The sequence below is a fragment of the Rhinolophus sinicus genome, chromosome 15 (genome assembly GCF_057876585.1).
Source record: "Rhinolophus sinicus isolate RSI-liver-muscle chromosome 15, RSI-T2T, whole genome shotgun sequence".
Taxonomy (NCBI): Eukaryota; Metazoa; Chordata; class Mammalia; order Chiroptera; family Rhinolophidae; genus Rhinolophus; species Rhinolophus sinicus.
The window spans coordinates 92,539,797-92,564,078 of NC_142515.1; the positions used below are offsets into that span (position 1 = coordinate 92,539,797).

Genomic DNA, 24,282 nt, shown 5'->3' on the forward strand with positions numbered 1-24,282 from the left:
CAGAATTAAGGAGAGATCTTTCCCTTTAATGAGTCAGAAGTTCCACTGCAAGAACTAAGTTTGCTCACATGTGTGATATAAAACTCTAAGAGCCAAGATAATCACCAAATCCTGTGGTACCAACTGTTGTGCTGGAGGGACTTATAAACGAGGAGAGAGGAGGAAGCAAATTCTTCATGATGAGGTAGAAATTGAGCTGTGGTGCAGTGGACAGAATTTGGATAGGAGCTGAGTCAGGAATGAAGCACTCGGGAAGAATACAACGCCATCCTGTGAAAAGTCTAAGCATAGTGCCCTCTGCCCACCCCCTCAATTCATTAAAATCTCACTTTTGGAACCCTGGTATGGGGAGAACACCTTGCTTTGGCATCAGATCAGTATTTCCAATCCCAGCTCTGCCATGATGAACCCCTGGAGCTTGGCTAAATGTCAAAACATCTTTGAAGCTCTGTTTTCTTATGTGGGATAATGATATCTACCTCGTACGTCTCTTGAGCTAAAATAAGGTGTGTACAGAGCTTGCTCATGGAAGAAGTTCAAATAACATTAGTTTACTTTCAACTTAGGAGCACATTCACAGTCATATCTGTAGGAGAGAGTGTTATTTTCCACCAAAATCTACCCTCTCATTCTTCTATAGTAATAGGGTTGTAACTGGGCCTGTGGCTGCCTAGACAGAGACTGCATTTGCCAGCATACCTGGCAATCCTTGTCCTGTGTGACTTTGTTCCTGCCACTGGCATATAAGCAGAAGTGATGTGTGTCTCTTCTAGGCCGGGGCTTGAAAAGAACCAGTCACTTTTTCCTCTTCCTGTGAGTTAGAATATGGATTTGCCTGAAACCCAACTCTGACCATGCAAATGAGGACACTGCCTTAGCAAGCAGCAAAGAAACAAGTTACAAGGAACCTAGAACTCTCTAACATGACTATGTGAAGCAGAGCAGGCTGCCTGCTCTCCAGGATTGGTATAGAAAAGAGGAATAAGTTTCTTCATTCTTTTAGTCACTCTCACATTGGGTCTCTTGGTACATCAGCTTAGACTTTTCACCTAACTTATACAAGGTCTAATTTACCCTTGAAAAAGTAGTCTCTTTCAATTATCCCCATTTGACAGATGAGCAAACTGAAGCCAAGGGAAATTCAAAGTCACCTGACCTGTCAATGTTATCCTGTCACTGAATCCCAGAGCCTTAGTCTTTTCATGTGACAACTTTGTCACTTCTTATTCCTGAGGTTGTGAACAGAAGAGCTGCTTAGATCTAAGTGTTGTGGAAAGTTTGACAGGGTTGAATATTACATTTCAAATATAGAATCATGAAACTAGATTTTAAATTAAGCTGCACATTACAAGTAGCTTTCATAATTATTGCTATTATACATTTGTCGCTACTGTAAAATTTCAAGACGCACCGGGAGATGTAATTGCAACAGAGTTCTGGTATCTGGGGCAGAAATATTTGGCATTGGGTGTAATTTACACCCATAATGTAATTAAATACGCAGTAATTTGCATTCAGACTTGCACATTACAATATTTTTTTTCTGATTATAAAAATTAAAAAAAAGGAAAAAAAAGAAGAAAATCTCTGGCAAGCACAGGAGGTTTCTGCGCATGCTGACAACTAATATTTCAGACAAATGACATTGTAAAAGAGGACTTTCTAATCCTTTTCTGGAGCATTAGCAGTTTGCCGAGAAAATGATAAGCTGTCTATCAGATATTTTAATATGAAGCATGCGGTGATAAGTAACTGTTTTTACTCACATATTATTTCTGCTTGAATGTATTTATAAGTTTTCTCTGATTCTCACCTATCGATAGGATCTGTCTATAAATAAAAGACCTGAAAGGCATAAACCCAAACACTGAAGATGGATACAAATCCAAGTGTTATGCTAGCAAGGAAATTCGGACTTAGGGTTATTTGAAAAATTCCTTGATTATATCCAACTCCTGTATTGTGGTGAAAAGAGCACTAGACTTCGGATGGCGCCCTATTCACCACTTAAAGGACCTCAGTCATCTACTTCAGTTCTCTGTATCTCATTCTCCTGTTTTAGAAAAAGAAAAGTATAATATCATCTCACTTGGCCGATGTGAATATTAAGATGGTTACAGAAATGTGCCCAGCAAATGGTAGGCGCTTAATAAACACTTGCTAAGTTGTTAAAGCCTAAATATGAAGGAAGGGCTAATCTAATAATAGCTACCATTTATCGAGCATTGTTCTGAGACAGCTCTGTGAGAGGGTACTAATATTATCCCCATCATGTTACACACGAAGAAACTGATGAATGGAAGGAATTGGTGGCTAGGTCTAAATTCACACAGCAGGATTTGAACTCAGGGACCCAGACTCTTCAGGTTTGTAGGTAAGTCCCAGACTATTCTGCATCGTGCCATAAAGAGAGTTCCTCTCCTGTATGTATCTAAGTCAAAGGACCTTCTGCTTTGTGCTTTGCCGGATACATCATCGGTGGCCCTGAGATCAAAGATTTGATCTGTATCCAAGACTGAATGAACATTCACAAAGGTACATGTTCTTGTTCATTATCTCCTAAAACTGGTAACATGAGAAGGAATGGAAATTTTAAAAACATATATAAAAAGGAAGTAATCGGCCCTGTATAATCCATTATGTGTGTTACCTCAACCAGGCAACTTTCTCTTTCTGTTGTGTCTCCCATGCAAGAAACTTTGATGAGGGGAGGGAAGTGTCCTGTTAAATACACTCATATACTAGGTCATTGGGGAAAATAAATTCTTCTGTTATCTTAATGATGAATTCCTTGACTGAAATCAAGCACCCAACAACATTCTGATTGTATAGATTTATAATCATCTTAGTTCTTTTTTTTACTACCCAGGGCAAATTCTTTTCTCTGAGACAATTCGTAAAATTCTTCATGAAAGAGTTATATACGGGAGGTCGGACAATTAAGTTCGCGAACTTTCCATTGTGCACTTACGGATACTTGTCTTTAATCTTTCCTGGTACACGGGTTGCTCCTAGCCATGCCTGGCACTGTCCCAAGCACTGTGGAGGCGAGATGAGTAATGCTCATGATGCCAGCAGCTCTCAGGGATGTCCCAAAGCAGACTCTGCCTGAGCCCAAACCAGGTTCTTGCCTTTGCACAAGAAAATTCAAGAGCGAGACCAAGGTAGGAAAACACAGAGTTTATTAAACTGAAAGTACACACTTGAGAAGAAAGTGCGGGCGAACTCAGAGATACAGTCACCCTGAAGGGAGGGTCCTTGTTTCCTCTGCTGGAGGGAAAAGTCAATACCCTAGGCTATCACTCTTGCCCCAGTCATAATAATAGTAGCAAGAACTATCCTTTATTGAGCACTGTCAAAGTCACTAAGCACTTTACTACACTATGTCACTTAATCCTCAAAACCATGTTATAAAGTAAGGACCTTATTATTGCTTCTTTTACAAATGAAGAGAATGAGACTTGGAGGGGTGATTTGTCCTGTGGAGTGGAGAATGCCTTCCCCAGGAGACAAGGAAACTCACCCACCTGGAAGAGTCTTCATTTGATTGCCTCACTGACAGCCCAGCTTTAGCATATATAGTGTGGTCCAACTTCCCCTAACCCTTCAACTTGGTTTTCCTCCCATACTTTATATTGTGGGGGACGTGATAGATTGAATAATGGCCCTTCACCAAATATGTCCACCACCTATTCTCCCACACCTGCAGCTATGTTACCTTACCTGGCAAAGGAGACTTTGCAGATGTGATTAATTTAAGGATTGTGTTATGGACTAACTTGAGTCTACCCAAAATTGAAGCCCTCCTCTCCCTAGAACCTTAGAATATGACTGTATTTGAAGATGGGTGTCTTTAAATTAAGTTAAATTAACTTAAGGTGGATGCTAATCCGTACAATAAAGATTAGGACACTGAAGAGAGAAACCAGACACCATACATGGGCGCACACACACAGAGGGCCATAGGACGACAGGAGAGAAGACAGCCATCTGCAAGCTAGGGAGAGACACCTCCAAAGCAACCAAACCTGTGAACACTTTGATTTCAGACTTACAGCCTCCAGAACTGTGAGAAAATAAACTTTTGTTGTTTAAGCCACCCGGTCTGTGGTTTTCATTATGGCAGCCCTAGCAGACTAAAACATTCCAGAATGGGGAGTGTATCCTGGATTATTTGTGGGGAGAGGCCAATGTAATCACAAGGGCCTTATAAGAAGATGGCAGGAGAGTCAGACTGTGAGGAAAAGGAAATGTGAGATGGATCAGAGGTCAGGGAGGAGAGAAGAGGCCACATGGCTGGCTTTGAAAATACAGAAGGAGCCAGGAGCCCAGGAATTCAGACAGCCTCTAAAAGCTGAAAAAGGCAAGGAAATAGATTCTCTCCTAGAGTCTCCAGAAGGAACACAAGCCCTGCCAACACCATGATTTTAGCCAAATGAAACTGATTTTAGACTTTCGGCTTCCAGACCTGTAAGATACTAAATGTTTGTTCTTTTCAGCTACCAAGTTTGTGGCAATTTGTTACAGCAGCCATAGCAAAGGAGTACAGGGGATCACAACACCATGCCCCTGTTCCTCCAAACCCTGTCCTTTCTAGGTGCAGTCCCTCCCTCTCCTTACCCATCTTTCTAAATGTATGCTTTCCTCCAATCTCATCTGGATGATTGCAATAGCCTCCAAACTGATTTCCCTGCTTCCAGTCGCTTTCGCCCTCCAAACCATTCTACTCCCTTTTGCCAATGTGGTTTTCTAAAATTTTTCTTAAATACTTTATTGCCTCTAATCAGCAACAAGATAAATGCAGAGGTCCTGTCATGACGTAGGAAGCCTTCCAAGGTCTCTCCTCTGCTTCCACCTCCAGCCAGGGCTACCTGTCCCCTATAGTGTCACCCTTGGCTCTATGCCCTCTTTCTACCCTTAGTTACACAGTCCCCTCTCTCCCATCTGTACCACATGTCACGCTTTCTCCAGCCTGTGCCACATCACCCCATCTCTCTATCCTGTATTACATACTCGCCTTTCCAGCAGAGGCTACATGACTCCCCCCTCATTATAGTCACTGGCAGTTCTGAGCACACTGTGCTTGTACTGCCTTCACCTCGATACCTTTGACTGCTTCTCCCCTTCTTTCACCTACGCAATTCCTTATACCTCAAAATTCACTTCAGGTGTCTTCTCCTCCAGAAAGTTCTCCCTGAGACTCTTCTGCCCTTCTCATCGGTTGGTTTAGTTGCTCACCCTCCATGCTCCCATGACATGCTGTTTCTCTCTAGCGTAGGTAGAGATAGTGGCCTCATAGTTCTGCTATGGTAACTGTTTTTCTTTGCCTAAATCCACCATTAGAATGTGTTCACCCAAGTTAGGATTCTGTATTTCACGTAATTCGCCAGGGGCCAGCACAGTGCCCGATACTGAAGAGACTAGTGTTTGTCGAAAGAAAGTTTTAGGGAAAAAAGTAAAACTTCATTTACTCATTCACACAACAAAATGTGGATTGGGCACTCATTGTCCGTAAAAAACTGGGGGACACACAAATGTAAGAAAGTCTTGGTATCTGCCACTGAGAATTTTAAATTTAGTCAAGGTATTGAGATGTTATTTGAATTTGACTATAAACACTGTAGCACCTGATTAGACTACAAACACTGAGTTTCAGGGACTGAGAGGAAGACATTTTACTCAGACAAAATGAAAAGCATTTGGAAAAGTGAAGGTTTCTAGGACCAGGTTATGGGAATGCAACCGAGACAGGGAACCCCAAAGCAGAGGCTCTCATCAGTGTGACGGCGTACCTTCGACAAACACCCCATGGCTTGATCATGATGTGAACATGCCCTTTATTCAAGAAGGCACACGAATGTCACTCTTACAAGTTTCCAAGGAAGCGTCAAATTTCCAAAGTATATTGAGCATGACAGAAGGAAAGGACCCTGCAGACTAACAGGAGGCAGGAAAAAACATACCAAATTGTATTAAATGAGTCACAGTGGCTAAGAAAGGATTTTCATCATTAGGCATTCAGTTCCTAATAATTTTATGTAATCCAAATCCAGAGGCTGATTGTTATCATGACTAATACAGGATACATGCTATTTCTTTTCAAGGTCAACTTTTGTTCGGGGAAAAATGAGAAACGATTCTCTTCCTTGACATTATCTGATAAAGCAAAAACCAAAGCGGATTTACTCGTGTACAAATGAAAACAACAGCGAGTCAGAGCATTTTGTCCCATAGATAACAAAAAAATGAAATCAGGCTGACTTGTGTCTCGGTAACCTGTATACATATTGTCACATAACCCTGACTTTAGTACATAAAACAGATGATCAAGAGATTCACTCAAAATTATTCATGGCTGTCTTTTCACTCTTTTAATAGATTTAAAAAGCTGCTTCTTTACCAGCCATCCCAATGTAAACCTTTCCTGATAAAGACTGCGGGCCATGCTATGTCTTCTGCCAAGATTCATTGTTTATTATTGGATCTCTCAAAGTAGATTTAGTTTAAAGAGTTTGACATCTACCAAAAACTGTGACTATATGAGTATAATGATTAAAAGATTTTCTTTTGAATTTAAATGTATATAAATTTATAGTTATATTAGTCAATGAATGATGTAATGATAAATTAATGTATAGTGCAAATTAAACTCTCCGAACAACTAAATGAAAGTGCATGTAAACTTGAATAGATACCCAATAAAATAATAGATAAATGTTCAGAGATGTTATCCACAGATCGAGGACTAGAATGAATGAATGAGTTGTCCTTCAAATTACTTAGAAAATTAATTTGGGATAAAAAATAACAAACACAAGTAATTCAAAGTTTCCATTTTTAATGTCTTTAATAAAGTCACAAACCAAGAAATGATATTCATGTGAGAAATCAATATTAAAAGGTTTTCTTTTTCTGTAAATAGAAAAAAGGCAGAAAAGAATGCATAGTGTATGTCCTGGATTTTTCTTAACACGACCTAACAGTTAAACAATTAGCTTTCAAATGAAGTTCTGAAGATGGACTGCATGGCCTGCAGGACAGTGTTTCACCACGGTGAGACTCATCCTCCCTCCAGAGCCCGAGATGCCTACATCTGACTCCACCATCTCATGGCTGTATGCGCTCCTTAGCCTCTGGGTGCCTGCATGTTGATTTGCTTTTCCTACAAAATGGGGGTGATAATAGTATCACCTGAATGGGTGGTTGTGATGGTTAAATAAGAGAATCCAATAAAGTCCTGGCATTGTGCTCAGCACCTCGTAAGCCCTAATAAATACCAGTTATTATTATTAATATTACTAATATCTACCTACCTTTTTTTTTTTCCAGGCTGATTGAGAGTAGCTTTGATGCTCTACTACAAGAATTTTTTTTTTTTTTTTTTTTAAATATTAGCACTAGTGTCAGAAGATATGAGTTCTGGTCCTGGCTCCACCATTTACCCAATGAGTGACCTTGGACAACTCTCTCAATCAATTTCATCAACTATGAAACGGGAATAATAATTTGCACTCTACCCTGTCTACCCCCAGTGCTCAGGCCAGATGAGGTAACATAGTTTTCTTTTTTGTTTTGCTTCTTTGATGTAAAGTGTTATTCACATGTAAAATCTGACGTTTGTGATGATGCCGGTGGTTTTGGGATTCAGGGTACCATTAAGTGTAAAGGAATACAGTATTCAGCCAGGCCTGACAAGGCCAGCTTACAACTCACCACTTCCGACTGTCACATCACTGTCTGCAACTTCACAGTAACACCGCTCTCAATAAAATAAGGAGCCAGAGAGGCATAGACAGAAAGATAGACATAAATTAATACTCAGACCCAATTTGGTTTTCCTGATCCATTATCATTGTTATTATATGATTGTTTTTATTATTTGACCATTCTTGATCTAAAGGACCCTAAAATATCTTTTCTTCAAGATGAAAATAAGAGTCAAACACCTGGCTAGAACCCAGGTTTCATGGCATACAGTACCGCATTCCTTCCTCTAAGATAGCAAGTTACATACTCAGATATATTTATTTTACAAAGCAGAGTGTGGAATTATATAAAGATCCAGCTATATTTAAATTACAGAGAAAAAGCTAGAAGAAAATGCTTATTGTTTCTCGGCACTTCGTAAATTTCCACAATAAGTATATGTTAGTCTTAACAACAACAACAAAAAAAGTGAGTAACAATATTCTAAAATATACGATGTTCTCGGTCATCTAAGTAAAAAGATATCTCTGACAGTGAGCCCATTTTCAGAGGATTCTGAAAGAACAGTGCTTTGCAGAATCACCGAGATTATGAAAAACCAAGTCCTGGCACAGTGAGACTTAATTATTAGGTGGGGCTTTTTCTGACTTAGTTTTATGTCCCTGGGTTTAGCTTTCTTCAGAAATTTGGTCCAAAGATAATAGATCATTGATCTGCTCCAGTTTTACAAAGCTAATTTTAATTAAGAGTTCCTAATAAAATAATTATGTCCCTTGCTAAGTCTGGCCTTGGTGAGCTTGAGATAAAATACGCTATAAATATTATATGGCTGCACTGGTGCAAAGTTATGTGCAATGCAGGGCTTAAAACTTCAAGTGCTTATCATCAAGATCTGTCCCTTTACAGGTAAAGCCAACATGTCTAATTAAAAACATGCTGAAAATTAATACAGTAGTATTGTTTTATTATGCATCTACTGGATTTATTTTTAGAAAGCCTATCTTATTTATTTATTTTTTTTTTTAATTCTAAAGCCTCTCCTCCTCTGGCTTTCACAGAACTGATTCCAGGTGGTGGGGTAAAGGCATTACACAGCAAAAAATATCAGCAAGCTATGTTAAAGCCGAAAGCTACATCTTCCCCTTAAAACACGCAAATTCCAGATATAGAATTTCAAAACTGATTAAGCTTATATTTGGAACAATATAAAGATATGATATATTTTTCCATGTTTTTAATATTTCAATTAACATTTTTTAAAAGCAGTCACCGACAGAAATATATATAAGGTAATAATCAATGAATACAATTTTGGCAAAGGAAACAAACGCCATTTCAGTACTTAATGTTAGAAAAAGAACAGTGTGGTTCAGATGGACTCAGCTTCGTTTAAAGACAATGAGAACATGTACATCCTAATTTTCCTGACAAGAAGCAGCCTTTCTCCCCTGAGGATACTTTTATTTTGCTTTTGACATCTGAAAGCAAAAAGACCAAAAATCAAAGCTGCTTTTAAAGTTTGACATCCTGAGGCTCAAGTAGAAACAAGTATTACACTTTTCATTTTCTTTATATTCCCACTCCAGCGGACAAAGTCTCTAGCTTCTTATATTAACAACCCTTTAACTAATTAGCAAAGGACGGCTTATAAATAATTGCTCATTATGAGTTATAGCATCAGATCCCAGGGAAAAGGATCAGGTTGAAGACACCACAGTAGGTTGAGAGAAAGTACAGATTGTCTCATCTTAGATAGACTCAACCTACCAATGTGACAGCGATGTCTCCCATCCAGAGCATCTTGCTTGCTGCCCGGTTCCCACATCCCATCCTCCGTACATTTTTATGTAGCAAAAAAATATTCCTTTAAATGTAAGGAAATATGGGAAGAAGGAAGAAAATGAACAACTCCTTATTTTCCTAACCTTCTTTTTTGACCCAATAAACCCTGTAGGAATAAGATAAATATGAATAAACCCCTTATGCAAAGGATATTTTCCCGTTATCATTAGATGAGACCTCACATTAGCTATCTCTTAACTACGAATTTAACGTTTGCATTTTATCTACTGAAGGAACACATAGTGTGCTCTGTGTTTCCCTACAGAGTAATTCAAGACACACTGCAACTTAAGGTACAACAATAGAGAGATAATATTATTAAAAATATGTAAATTTTAAATTTACATCTAAATCATATATCTATGATTTATAACTTATCTGTTTAAATTATAAAAGTATCACAGTCAAACTCATGGTTAAACTCAACAGTGTTGTAAATTCAGATAAATCCTCATGCTTATTTTCTCTCTTAATAATACCTTCAGAAAATTCCATCGCCTTAGTGTCATTAGGGTAAACAAATGCAAAGCCTTACATTTCTTTCTATAAAAAATATTAGTGTGGTGTTCTTCAAAAATATGAGACAAGGAAAAATAAGCATTATACATTTTTTAAAGGTTTTATACCACATTCACTGATGAGCATAACCTTCAAAGTCACCTTCAAAAAGAGTAATTAAAGTGAAAAGTCTAATACAAAAGAAAACATTTTGCTAATATGGAATTGGATCAATTATTTTTAAAGCCATGAGAACTTTTTTCCTTAATAAGGTGACTGTTATAACTCACTGCATTATCCTGTCGTGGTCAGAGTTGAACAATACTTTATGTGACGTTGAAGTTACAATTTCAAGCTATAGGTACTAACTGAATCTAGCCTGAGTAAATGGCCGTTATTTTGTTTGTACGCCACACTTTCCTCCTTCTGTAACCACTTGGAAGCGTAACAATTTCTGAGCTAGTTTAGATACAATGCAAGACAGGCTAATTGTGAAGTTAGACATGTGTTTCCTTGTAAATGTCTCTCTGCAGAGTCATTTAATTGTCCAAGCCCTGAAAAAAACTAACAGCAGCATCCTGCCCATTAACCATTTGCTCTTGCAACAGAAAGTGACTTCAGTGCATGTGCAGGGTTTTTATATTTTTTTAATAAAAGTAGAAATGAATAAGTAACTAAAACACTGATAATTAGCATTTGGCCTTATCCGATGACATCTTTCTTGGAGTTTAACCTGGAGATTGGCAGTACTTTACAGAAGGACAGGACATTTTCTTTCTCTTTTCCTTTATTTATCTACCTGAAACCAGAGCATCCTGTTTTTACCATATTCACAAGTCAGTCCCCTCACTCTGTCTTCTGTCTCTCCCAACAGCTTGAGATATAGGCTCTCCTTGTCTGGTGAAAGATCCCCCATCACTCACAAAACTAGTACAGCCTTCCCCCACACAGCCTGCAACACTGCAGTTTCACATGGATGAACCAAAAGTAACTCCCTAAATTAACCCCTGCTGTTTTAAAATACAAGTGGGTCAAGAGCTCAGACAAAAATAAAAACCTCTGAAACCTCCGGCCTTTGCTGATTACTTACTGATTGATATGACCTCATCATTCAATAAAACAAAGACTAGACAAAGAATGCTGCGAAAAGAAAACCTTTAAGTCTGGGGGCTCTGCTTTTCACAAGCAGTGGCTTCTTAGCCATAGCGAGTATTTCACGTGCCATCACTTGTGTCTGTGACCCAAGCAAACACAGTCATCAGTCCCACGTCCTTCCCTTCACTTCGTCTTGCAGTATTCTGAACTTTTCTACCCTGAATTACCCACAAAGGGACATTTTAACAGTTAGCAGTCCACCAGACAGCAGGAAGTCAATGTAGATTCCTTGATTAAATAAGCATGTTTAAAGATACAGAAAATCGATGCTAAAATAGTCATTAAAATCTAAATGAGGAAGTATGTTACATTTTAAATGGAAAAAGAAATCATCTGGTTTTATTCGAGGTTGTGGTCAATCTGTTTAGCAACTTTTAAATGAATTCAGGTGCTTTTCAATTATCACAGTTACCTACAAGGAGTACTGAACAGAAAGATGACAAAGCAATTGTTTGTGTTCAAACTTATCATAAACTATACTTCCCTGGATTTTTCAGCCCAGCAGATTTCAAATTCCTCTTTCCAAGGATTATTTGACCTTCAAATTTCAGGCCCTGTGTCTCTTGATGTCGTGCATCTATCATACGTTAGAAAACTCAAACTGGGCTACAAGTATATTATTTCTGTTACCTGACTTTAATGAATTTTAGTTTTTTTCAAAATCTGCAATCTGTGCATTGTGCCAACGCTGCATTGCAGAGAAATCTTAGCATGCGATTCCAGCTAGGTCCCTGCAAACAAAGTCACTACAAACAGGTTTTAATTGCCTTTGCTCAGGGAAAAAAGGAGGAAGGAAACCCCGCCAACTTGACAGGCAATGCGGGGTGAAAGGACCCCAGAGCCGCTGAGTTTCCCGGCTCTCCGGCCTGGGCGCTGTCCTTGGTGCTGCCGGCGCCATAGCAAGCACAAGCGCCTTACCTTCTGCCCCTGTGGAAGCTGCGGACGTCCCCCAAACGTTAAGCAGAATGTAGCGCCATATCCCACTTTTAATACAAATAACTACCCCGGCCCATCCTCTTTGTCCCCTTCCCGAAGACTTCAGGCCGATTGCTCCTCAAAGTCTTTTTGGTTTTTTTCTTCTAGTCCCAGCTCGCTCATCTCGGTCAGCTTTAAGATGAGGAGTGGGAGAAGTGGAGATGAGGATTGGGGAGAGGAGAACGTGGGGGGAGGGGAAGAAGGAGAAGAAGGAAAAGGGTAGGAAGAAAAAGGTCCAGGAGGACGGGGCTCAGAGAGAAGGGCGGAGTGAGTGGGACTAAAGAGGGCTGAAAGTGGGAGGGCGAAGAGATGCCGAAGAGTGGGAGAAGTGATCAAGCACAGAAGATGGGTAAAGAAAAAAGTAATGGAGAAAGGGCAAAAGAAGAGAAAGCCGTGGGGACACGAGTGCTGAGGGCCAAGAAACGAACAAAGTGACTAGGGGTGGGGAGAAAAGCTGCCGGAACGGCGGGAGAGTGACTAGACAAAGAAAGGGCGTTGTGTGAGAATACTCGCAACGAGGATGCAAACTGCCATCCGAAGGCGAAAAGAAATGGAGAGGGGGCTTCAGGAACGACAATAGGTTTAGGACTAAAGGAGAGCTGAGGGAGGGGTCTGGGCCAGGGCAGCAAAGTCCGGGGTCCGATGCGGCGAGGGCCCACGTGGAGCCGGCGCTGAATCACTGCTGGGCTGTCTTGACACCCTCCCCCCAGCACCCCCTAGTCCGGGGGCCCGCAGTCCCCGCCTCCTAGGCCGCCGCCTCCACGGGGCGGGGCCCTAGCCCGGGACCTGCAGCCGCGGCTATAAATGGGCTGCGGCGAGGCCAGCAGAACGCTGTGACAGCCATACGCCCCGAGGCCGCCAAGATGAGCTACACATTGGACTCGCTGGGCAACCCGGCCGCCTACCGGCGGGTAACCGACACCCGCTCCAGCTTCAGCCGCATCAGCGGCTCCCCGTCCAGCGGCTTCCGCTCGCAATCGTGGTCCCGCGGCTCGCCCAGCACGGTGTCCTCCTCCTACAAGCGCAGCGCTCTTGCTCCGCGCCTCGCCTACAGCTCGGCGATGCTCAGCTCGGCTGAGAGCAGCCTGGACTTTAGCCAGTCCTCGTCCCTGCTCAACGGCGGCTCCGCGCCGGGCGGCGACTACAAGCTGTCCCGCTCCAACGAGAAGGAGCAGCTGCAGGGGCTGAACGACCGCTTCGCGGGCTACATCGAGAAGGTGCACTACCTGGAACAGCAGAACAAGGAGATCGAGGCGGAGATCCAGGCGCTGCGGCAGAAACAGGCCTCGCACGCCCAGCTGGGCGACGCTTACGACCAGGAGATCCGTGAGCTGCGCGCTACCCTAGAGATGGTGAATCACGAGAAAGCTCAGGTACAGCTGGACTCGGATCACCTGGAGGAAGACATCCACCGGCTCAAGGAGCGCTTCGAGGAGGAGGCGCGGCTGCGCGACGACACCGAGGCGGCCATCCGCGCGCTGCGCAAAGACATCGAGGAGGCGTCGCTGGTCAAGGTGGAACTGGACAAGAAGGTGCAGTCGCTGCAGGACGAAGTGGCCTTCCTGCGGAGCAACCACGAGGAGGAGGTGGCCGACTTGCTGGCCCAGATCCAGGCGTCGCACATCACGGTGGAGCGCAAAGACTACCTCAAGACAGACATCTCGTCCGCACTGAAGGAGATCCGCTCCCAGCTCGAGTGCCACTCGGACCAGAACATGCACCAGGCTGAAGAATGGTTTAAATGCCGCTACGCCAAGCTCACGGAGGCCGCCGAACAGAACAAGGAGGCCATCCGCTCCGCCAAGGAAGAGATTGCCGAGTACCGGCGCCAGCTGCAATCCAAGAGCATCGAGCTCGAGTCAGTGCGTGGCACCAAGGAGTCACTGGAGCGGCAGCTCAGCGACATCGAGGAGCGCCACAACCACGACCTCAGCAGCTACCAGGTAGGAACCGCGGCTGCGCGGCCAGCCTGCGCCAGCGCCAGCGCCGCGCGTCCCCGACACTCAGGCACGCGCCCGGGCGCGCTCTCCACCGCGCTCCCTGGTGGCCTTTGGCTAGTGCGCGCGAGCGCGAAGCACACCCAACTTAGAGGCGCAAAGTGTCCTCGCTCCTACCCACTGCTCTCACTCTTCCCCCACCCACCATCTCCAGCTCCTAAGATCTCTGATCTTTTTCAAAACGTGCTTCTTGTCCTCAAGAGTCTCGTTTTTGCACGCTTGCTCGTTTTAAATAGGTATACATTCGGGTACATGGCAGCTACTTTAGGATCGCTTCTGCAGAAATTCACGTGTTCTCAGCTTTTCCAGCCTTGATCAGAACTCTCAAAATAGGCTTCAATCTAAAGGGCTCAGATGGGAATGGCCAGGTCAGCCTTGGGGTTTCCCCATGAATGTTTGTTTCCTGCTGCGACGTGTTCTAGATCCGCTGGGCTCAGTGTGGGATGTGCCCAGAAAATGTCTCATTGTCTTATTATTGATCCTGTTTGCTTATTTGAGAATCCCTTGGAGGTTTTTAAAGGGGAACTGCGAGCAATATCCGGGAGGTTTGCAGGGGCGGTGGGAGTCAGGGGAGGCAAGGGAAGAGGGGGAGGAGGTCGCAAGTGGTTTTCGAAAGAAGTTGCTGTTTGGAAGGATGAGTTTATGGAGACTCTCTGTGTCTGTTTCAGGACACCATCCAGCAGTTGGAAAATGAGCTTCGGGGCACAAAGTGGGAAATGGCTCGTCATTTGCGAGAATACCAGGATCTCCTCAACGTCAAGATGGCTTTGGATATTGAGATCGCTGCGTACAGGTACCGCGCTCACTGCGGACGTGACCGAAATACTCACCGCACTGCGGAAGCGGTGCTGACAGAACCTTCCTCACTGAAGTTAAATAAAGCAAGCAGATTTCAGGAGTCGTGAATCAGTGCCTCTTTTTCTTTCTTAATTAAAAAGAAATTATTCTAAAGGATTGTAAATGGGGTTTTACCACTTTTTATACAGCTATAAGAGTAAGAATTAGTTGAAATTGTTTTGAATTAAACGGGGGGTGGAGGGAGGGAGAGCACTGATTAACTTCAATCCTTAGGTTTAAATTTTTTATTTTAGTGAAAAGTGTTTTTCAAATGTTTGAAACAAAAACGGAGTTTTAGTATTAATATTTCATCTGGTGTTTTCAGCCTTTAAACTTCACAATGTCAAGGACAAACGTCAAGACATTCAACTTCTCTGTGTCGGTTACAGCTTGCTATTGCCATCATCTGGCTGAAAAGAGCTATAGATTGATGTATTAGAATATAGATACATTTTTTATAGCTATATATTAACAGATAATTTAGATGTATTGTATCTTATTTTAGACTGTATAATATAGATTATATGTCTAGATATATGTCATGTATAATATATCTATATACATCTAGATCTAGAGAAATAAATCTATAGATATAAATCTTAATGTAAATAGACTTACATCTGTAAATATAAATATACAGCCAGAGAGAGAGAAAAGAGATCATAGGCCTGCTAACTGATGTCACCTTGCTGTCGATTAAGTTCATGGGAGAAAATCATTGACTAAACAGCTTTTCTTCTACCAATAAGGTCATTATAATATTATAAGAATAATAAAGTGAACTCACAGACCTATCTCTCTTTTCAGGAAAGCTGAATAATTATGTTGAATTGACACTTTATGATTAAAATTGCAGACCAATTTATAACTTGATGCACCCATATTAGCATCTAGCTATAATATATACTTATATAGCCTAAGTTCGGATATATGCTAAATAGTTTTGTATTTTTTTAACATTACATTTGCTAAAAAGAAATTTAGTATACATCCTGAAAGTGCAAATGCTCAGGAAGATCACCGGGGCATTTTTGGCCACTAGAGAGATTTTTGTCATATTCATGTTGCATCAAATGGACTGCCGCAGGGCGGGACTTGGTGGCTAGTTCTGATTCGTGGACTATTGGGTGTGGTTAGTTACTGCAGCAGGTGATTGGCTGGGGATCCATAAGAATCTGTCTTTGTGACTGAATATGACACAATATGCAAGTGAAATGATAGCAGGTATTACACTGGCTTGATGGAATCCTTTATTTATGTGATTCGATTTATTCAAAGCTATCTATTGTGTTCCCCAAAATGTAATGAAGCTCAGAAGGCCCAATGAAATTTTAATTATGTCTTATCTTCTTTGATTCTCTCCTTAGAAAACTCCTGGAGGGTGAAGAGACCAGATTTAGCACATTCTCAGGGAGCATCACTGGGCCACTCTATACACACCGACAGCCCTCAGTCACAATATCCAGTAAGATTCAGAAAACCAAGATAGAAGCTCCCAAGCTAAAGGTCCAACACAAATTTGTCGAGGAAATCATAGAGGAAACCAAAGTGGAAGATGAGAAATCAGAAATGGAAGAGGCCCTGACCGCCATTGCAGAGGAAATGGCAGTTTCCATGAAAGGAAAGAAGGAAGAAGAGGCGGGAGAAAAGGAAGAGGAAGAAGGAGCAGAAGAAGAAACTGTAGTGACCAAAAAGTCTCCAGTGAAAACGACTGCACCTGAACTCAAAGGAGAGGAAGAAGAAGAGGAGGAAGATGAGGGTGCTAAATCAGACCAAGCCGAAGAAGGGGGATCTGAGAAGGAAGGTTCTAGTGAAAAAGAGGACGGGGAGCAGGAAGAAGAAGGTGAAACAGAGGCTGAAGGGGAAGGAGAGGAAGCTGAAACTAAGGATGAGAAGAAAACTGAGGACAAGAGGGAAGAGGTAGTCACCAAGGTGGAGCTGGTGGCGGAAGCCAAGGTGGAAAAGCCAGACAAAGCCAAGTCTCCCATGCCAAAATCACCAGTGGAGGAGGTGAAGCCAAAAGCAGCAGCTGGAGCTGGGAAAGGTGAGCAGAAAGAGGAAGACGGGAAAGTAGAGGAAGGGAAGAAAGAAGCAGCAAAGGAAGCTCCCAAGGAGGAGAAGGTAGAGAAAAAGGAGGAGACGCTGAAAGACATGCCGGAGAAGAAGAAAGCTGCATCCCCAGTGAAGGACGAAGTCATGCCGGAGATGATGCCCGTCACCAAATCCGTAAAGGTGAGCTTGGAGAAAGGTGCCAAAGAGGAGAAGCCTCGGCAGCAGGAGAAGGAGAAAGCGGAAGAGGAGGGAGGGAGCGAGGAGGAAGGCAGTGATCAAGGTTCAAAGGAATCCACGAAGGAAGACATAGCCATCAACGGGGAGGTAGAAGGCAAGGAGGAAGAGCAGGAAACAAAGGAGAAAGGCAGCGGGGGAGAAGGGGAGAAAGGTGTCGTCACCAATGGGCTAGACTTGAGTCCAGCAGATGAAAAGAAGGGGGGCGATAGAAGTGAGGAAAAAGTGATGGTGACCAAAAAGATAGAAAAAATCACCAGTGAGGGGGGAGATGGTGCTACCAAATACATCACTAAATCTGTCACTGTCACTCAAAAGGTCGAAGAGCATGAGGAGACCTTTGAGGAGAAACTAGTGTCTACTAAAAAGGTAGAGAAGGTCACTTCACACGCTGTAGTAAAGGAAGTCTCCCAGAATGACTAATAATCTGAGTCCATTGCAAAAGGTTAAGCCATACGACAATTTCAAAATGCATGTGATTGACAGCTTCAAAACAGAACGGGTTCTCCCATGGGGGCTCCAGACATTGTATTTTACTTTGTGCAATACAAGGGAACTGCATGCAAGCTCAGGATGCTCCCTCCCCAGTCTTTGGGGAGTTCAAATGCATGATATTGTATGTACCTGGGGAATTGGCCAATTTCCTAAGCTGTTGGAAGGGGGGCACTCAGCGGGGGGGGATGTCTTGAGATGTATTATGCAAAGAACCAACTGAGCCAAAAATAATAAATGAAACACAGAACTCTCTTAGCCTTAAGAAAGCTATATATGAATAATTATGTTTACCTCACTGGTGCGTTTAAAATGGACTTTCATTCGTTCGTGGGAGAACCTCGTTGACATGCACAGTTTGCAACCTTTCATTGATTGATGTTAAACGTCACAGCAGTCCTTGCTCAATAAAGGTCATATTGGAAACATAGTCAGTTGCTTGTTAATGTCATTTTAAAGGGAAATTTCAACTACCTGACCCTCTCTTTCCCAAGAGTAGATTATTTGGGAGATTATAAGCCACCTGCATTTCTTATCCCCATTTCCCTGAGAGCAAATCCTGGGAAAATATAATCACCGACAACTTTTTCAGGTGTTAAAATCTTTACTTAACCCAACCTTCATCCCCAAATTTAAAAGTTATGTTTTTGAAACAAAAAGGAAAGCATCTGACAAAAAGGTGAAATTGGTGGGACAGAAGTCTTCAACCTGTAGGTGTTTCCATCCCAAATCAGAACTCAGAGAACCTCAAAGTGAAAGGGATAATAAAAGAGTCATAACTTACTCCTTGGAGTTAAAACACAAAGGACCACTTGGCATTTAGAACAATGTGTCCAGAAGAAGCAGGACTGAAATCACTAACAGTCCTGACAAGAAAGATCCAGTCTCCGATGCATGGTCTGGTGAACACACACACACATACACACATACACACTTATCTGCAGCACTTTCTTGATATGGTTTATGGACATTTATACTTTTAATGTTTTACTAATTTGGTGAAAACAGTGTCAAAAATAAATAAATAACTTCACTTAGAGAAAGAAAAACAGATTCTCTGATATAAGCACTCTAAATTTTACATTTTTTTAAAAGGCCTGATCTTAACCAAGGAAATTATACAAGTCCCTTTCAAAATATATTTGTTCTGGACCTTTAAGACCATTAATGAAATATTCATTCATACCTTATTTGTTCCAAGTCCATATTTTTTTCTTACCAATAGGATAATCCCAATAATATAATCCTGGATCCTCTTTTCAAAATACTTCTATTTTAATTTCTAAATGTACCCAGGAAGCTTGTTGCTAATGCGAGTAATTTGTAACAATGTTTCCCAATACTTAGCCATCTGCCAAACCTCACAATTGTTGCTATATCTGCATATCATTTCTACAATTAAACATTTTTCTCCTTAAAACAACTTCTGTCTTGCGTTAAAACACCAATTTTTCTAAAGCAATAATATCCATGTCACCCAAGGGGAAACAGGATTTTTAAATATAATCAACAAAAACTTGCTCTAGTTATATAGAATTTAAAATTTTAAAAAAGAGACTATTGGAAGGATACAGGATAACTCCTAGGATGGAAGGACGAGCTAAAGAGGCAGGTGTTGAGAAAACCCACTGCTACAGCCCCAGGAACTGAGATAGTAGGAATGGGCATGTAGTCAGAGGTGACTGAACTCAAAACTTTATTTCGCTTTTCTGAATGTTCAGAAATAGCATACATTTGCCTGACATCTGGACCAGCAAAGGAAGAAGCACTTTGATTGACAGTCCTGCCAAGACTGACACCGATGGCGCAGCAGTATTTCCCCAGAGAACAGTCTGGGAGCTATTATCTGAAGTGGAAATACAAACTGGCTCTATATGATAAGCTACTTGAATTTTTAAATACCTACTCAATATATAGCCATTACTATAAAAATATCTGTCTTTCTACTCCTAAAATCATCTCATTTACCAGTGCTGGCTCCCGAGTCTACCACAGTTTAGAAACCCCATTTGGTAGCACACACTGTTTTAAAATTTTTAAAGGATCAATCGACAACCCTCCCCAAGGCCAGCACTAGAGATTTGTCCCTTCAGCTCCCAACTTTGTTTTCCTGAGAGGGAAAGAACTTGATAAAACTTGCACATATTCCAAAAGACAGGCCACTGTTTCCCCCTCTTTGAAAATAATAGAACAACATACCTTTGATAAGCCATGCAGACATTTATAAATGTATCAGATTGCTTGATTGATATATTAACTCAAATATTTATGGTAGACTAGGTCCTTGGAATACAATGCTCTTTTCTTCTGGGATTCACTAAGTCTGTTGTCAATGCCAATTGTTATACTACTATTTAAAGAGGAGGAAATTTGAAATTCATGTTTCCAAATATGTTGAGTGACAACGAGAGACTATTTAAAACTAAGCACAAACCTCCAAGTGTTTAGGAAATTAGAATACTTTTTGTCTGACTATAATCTGTTCCTTGTTAAAATGACATTAAGCCATTGCAAAACAGAATTTCTACTTTTCCCTTCGATTGCCTTAGAGATACTATTTTGTCTTAAGTATTGTAAGCGGTACCAAAGCTAATTAGTCCTCAGTTTTCAAATATAAGGAAACTGAGGCACAGAACATTTTTTGAAAACTTTCTCTGGATCACATAGCTAGTAGATAACGGAGCTGGGATTTACCCTTGGTAGTCCAGCTCTAGGCACATAATTTTAACCTTTGTACAACACTGCCCCTCAGTTCAAGCCATTGTGGCCATCCGAGTGTATAAGCAAAGTCTGCTGTGTTCCCTTCTTTCTTTCCAGATTGAAAGAAAGAAAATAGATCTATGCCATGAATCTCTCACTTTATAGGCTTCCAAATCTCTTCACATGTTAAAAATGATGGAATAGCACTGTTTGCATCATAAGAAGACTGAAACAACCAGATACAAAATAAATGGTGATTCCTTCCACCACAACAGCTTGCAGTACACAAAAATCTGGCAGACTTTTCTCATGATAACTTTAATATTCAACAGAAAAGGAAAGTTATTTCAAGCAAACTGCCTTCTATTTCCAGTCAGTGCAGAGGCAGTAGTAAAACATGGGGATATTTGTTTCCAAAACAAATAGATTGGTCCTTCCAGTTTGAAGCAAGTTACTTTTTCCTGGTGGTTTATGTAATTCGCCCAAAGGGAAACAGGAGCTATTTTTAAGTGAATTCTTTGATTGAGTCTACACAAGAGTCGTCCCCTTCCAGGATTCCTCTGCCCTTAGACATGTAGAGCTTTGGCAAAAGCACTGGATTTGAGTTCAAGTCCCAAGTCCCAGGTATTTAGATAGTAAAAGTGTGTGTCTTGAGTTCATTATATTGTTCTGCTAAGCTTCTGCAATAGACTTCATGTCTGTGTTCTTCAAATTCATGTATTAAACCTTAATGCCCAATGTGACAGTATTTGGATGCAGGGCTTTTAGGAGGTGCTTAGGTTATGAGGGTAACACCTCATGAATGGGATTATGCCCTTTAAAAAAAAGACCCCAGAGATCTCCCTTGCCCCTTTCACCATGTAAAGACATTGAGAAGACATCCATCTATGAACCAGGAAGTGGGTTGTCACCAGACACCAAAACATGTTCCCTTGATCTTAGACTTCCAGCCTCCAGAACTGTGAGAAATAAATTCCAGTTGTTTATAAGCCACCCACTCTATGATATTTTGTTACAGCAGCCCAAACTGACTAAGGCAGCTTCCACTTCCTTATTTGTAAAATAAGCGTGCTAACATACTCTTCAAAGGGTTTCTGAGGTCATTAAATGAGATGACATCTGTGAAAGTGCCTAGGCAGGCACAGACTAGCTGATCAAAGCCATTTCTTGAATGTATTGAATTTTCAATTGGACCAAAGCTATAGATACAGAATTTGCTTAATTTGAAGGTAAGAAATTCAGTGGAACATTAACTTTCTTATACATGATTTCAATACAGATTGCAAATTACAATGAGTTTACCAGAATAAGTCTACAATATAAATATACATGTACACATATGTTTCTTCACCAGTGCACAGATAATATATTGTATAATAACACACTATAATTCATTACTCATATAACGACTTTGTATAGAAAATAACTGTATTTTTCACCGCAATCAACTATAGAAACGGCTTAGAAACCCAATAATCCATGTACATAAGAGTTTCTTGATGCAAATCATTTAAGACAATATTGAGAATAAGAGAGAAAAACAGTTTAGTGTTAGGCCTATGAAAACAACTTTAAATCCTCAAATCCACATTGATTGCTCTCAACACCACAATGCAAGGCTTACAGAGTTTTCTTCACCTGCTTAACTGAGGTATTTTGACGTTATCACATCATATCTTCAATAAGTTATTAATTTTTAAGGTAATTCTCCTTAAATGGTTTCTGTAGATCTGGTTAGCATTCTTGTCTTACAATAGAACATAATTGGGGGGGGGGGGGGAGAGGTAACAGTTAATCAGATCAAAAGTCCTTTTTTTTTCACCGTGTAATATTTAAGGGGAGGGTAATTGTTCTAAAAACCTAAGTAGGAAGTTAGACCACTTACACCTACAGTCTTGTTTTGTGGGTGTGTTGCAGGAAGACAGGGGAGGATGAAGGGAGGAGGGCACAGAATCATGGGTCCAAGAACTTGAGTGAAAATATTGTCTCCAGAAGGCAGACATGGCGAAAGTCCTGATTCTCAATTAAGATCATAGGATCACCAGTCAGAGGTCAACTGCAAATATCACATAGGTTCTATCTTTTGTCATTTTCACATTCAAAATAGAGTATAGGCTATGACAGCTAAAAGAGATGCCAATAAAATTAGTCTCTTTGTCTAATTGGTTCTCATTTCTTAAAGGTACTTCGGTGAGCAGAGTAACATTACCAGTTCATATTAGAGCTTCTGAATGTCCTCAATTTTAACTGTTCATAATCTCCAGAAAACCACAGATTGGCTGGAAACACAGAGTAGTATATTTCACAAAGTACTTTCTATGTCCTTGAACTTGGGAAGCTTGAACCTCACAGTACAACTCACAACACCCCTACACCTCCCACTTTAACTTGGAAAACCTGAAGACGGTTTGAATCCTGAGATAATGCTTTTAAATTTTTCTCAATTTAGATGTAAAAAAATTTACTCAGAGCCAGAAAGAGTATTTTAGCTAAAGGGAACTTTGCACTTGAAATAGCATATGCTTATATTTGGAAGAATAGAACGTTAAGAGTTATTAACTTACAGCCATGTAAATATATAATATGTGAATATCTCAAAGAAAAAGAGGAAGCTGTCCATGCTTTTCTCCAGATTTCTTTCTAACCAAGGCTACTTAGTTGTTTCTGAACTGAACTTCTGAGTGGCCTAAATAAAATTACAGATGTAAGAATAACAATGAATGACAATGTCTGACAAGTAGTAGGTGCCTAATAAATGGTAAATTCCCCTTGCCATGATTATAATCAATTTTAAAAGTATTAATTAAAATAGCAGCATGTATTAAATTACCTTGTCTATATAAGATACACACAAAAATTCAATCTATAGCAAACCAAGAAGTAGAAGAGTTAGATACCTTCCAATTAAACTTTAGTTAATATTTGCTAGTTGGAATCATAGAATCCTAACGGCTGGATTAGCTTCTGCTATTGAACTCCCCTTTTTCAGGCCTGAAAAGTAGTTGCCTGTCCTTTAACTGAGTATCTCCAGGGACAGGAAGTTGGTTTGTTACAGGGCATCCATTAAACACCTATGGCTGTCTGCAAAGCCTTCTTTTTATTGCTCCAACATCTGATCCCTTATAACTTTTATCCACTGGAGCAAGTTCTGAGGAGTCCCACACATCTTTATTCCTTTTTCCCCAGGATGTACCTTCAGAAAGATAAATGCTCTAATCCAAATAGCTCGATAACAGTTGTTCGGTTTACTACATACCACTTTATCTTGTAATAAATCATTTTATCTTCATAATAAGCACATGTGCAGGAATTATTTTTATTACCATTTTTTTTGCAGAAGCTGGGCATAAGAATTAGAACTTAGGCCTTTCTCTTTTCAGATCCATGCCTTTTCAACTACATATTTTTATAGAAAACATAGCAAATATGTATTCTGTATTTGTTTGCTTCTGAAATAAACCTTCCACCTATTGGGCCTGGCCTGGCCTAAGCAGTTCCCATGACCCATTTTTTGGTTTATGGAGGAATTAACTGATCTTCCAAGAGCATTACCTTAAAACTCGCTGTTATATAAGTGAAAAAAACATCATGTTCCTTATCAGTTCCCTCAGTTATAATCTAGTTTCCATCATCCTGTGCCTGGATACATAATTTTATTTTATAGAATCCCTTTTACCAAATAAAATATATTAAGATTCTAGTTGGTGTATGAAACATTCCATGTCTCTATTTTTCCATTTCTCAGACTCTTAAGAAGTCACTGAGAAAAAAAAAAAAAGAAAAAAAAAGTTTC

At 40.7% G+C, this 24,282-nt stretch overlaps 1 protein-coding gene across 1 annotated transcript; it reads left to right on the forward strand.

Annotated features, from left to right (window-relative positions):
- Positions 1 to 12,920: 12,920 nt before the first annotated feature.
- Positions 12,921 to 18,219, forward strand: NEFM (neurofilament medium chain). Its single transcript, XM_019714832.3, has 3 exons — positions 12,921 to 14,120; positions 14,843 to 14,967; positions 16,379 to 18,219. The coding sequence occupies exons 1-3, from the start codon at positions 13,041 to 13,043 to the stop codon at positions 17,718 to 17,720; spliced, it is 2,547 nt and encodes an 848-aa protein (XP_019570391.3). The 5' UTR covers positions 12,921 to 13,040; the 3' UTR covers positions 17,721 to 18,219.
- The last annotated feature ends 6,063 nt before the right edge of the window (positions 18,220 to 24,282 follow it).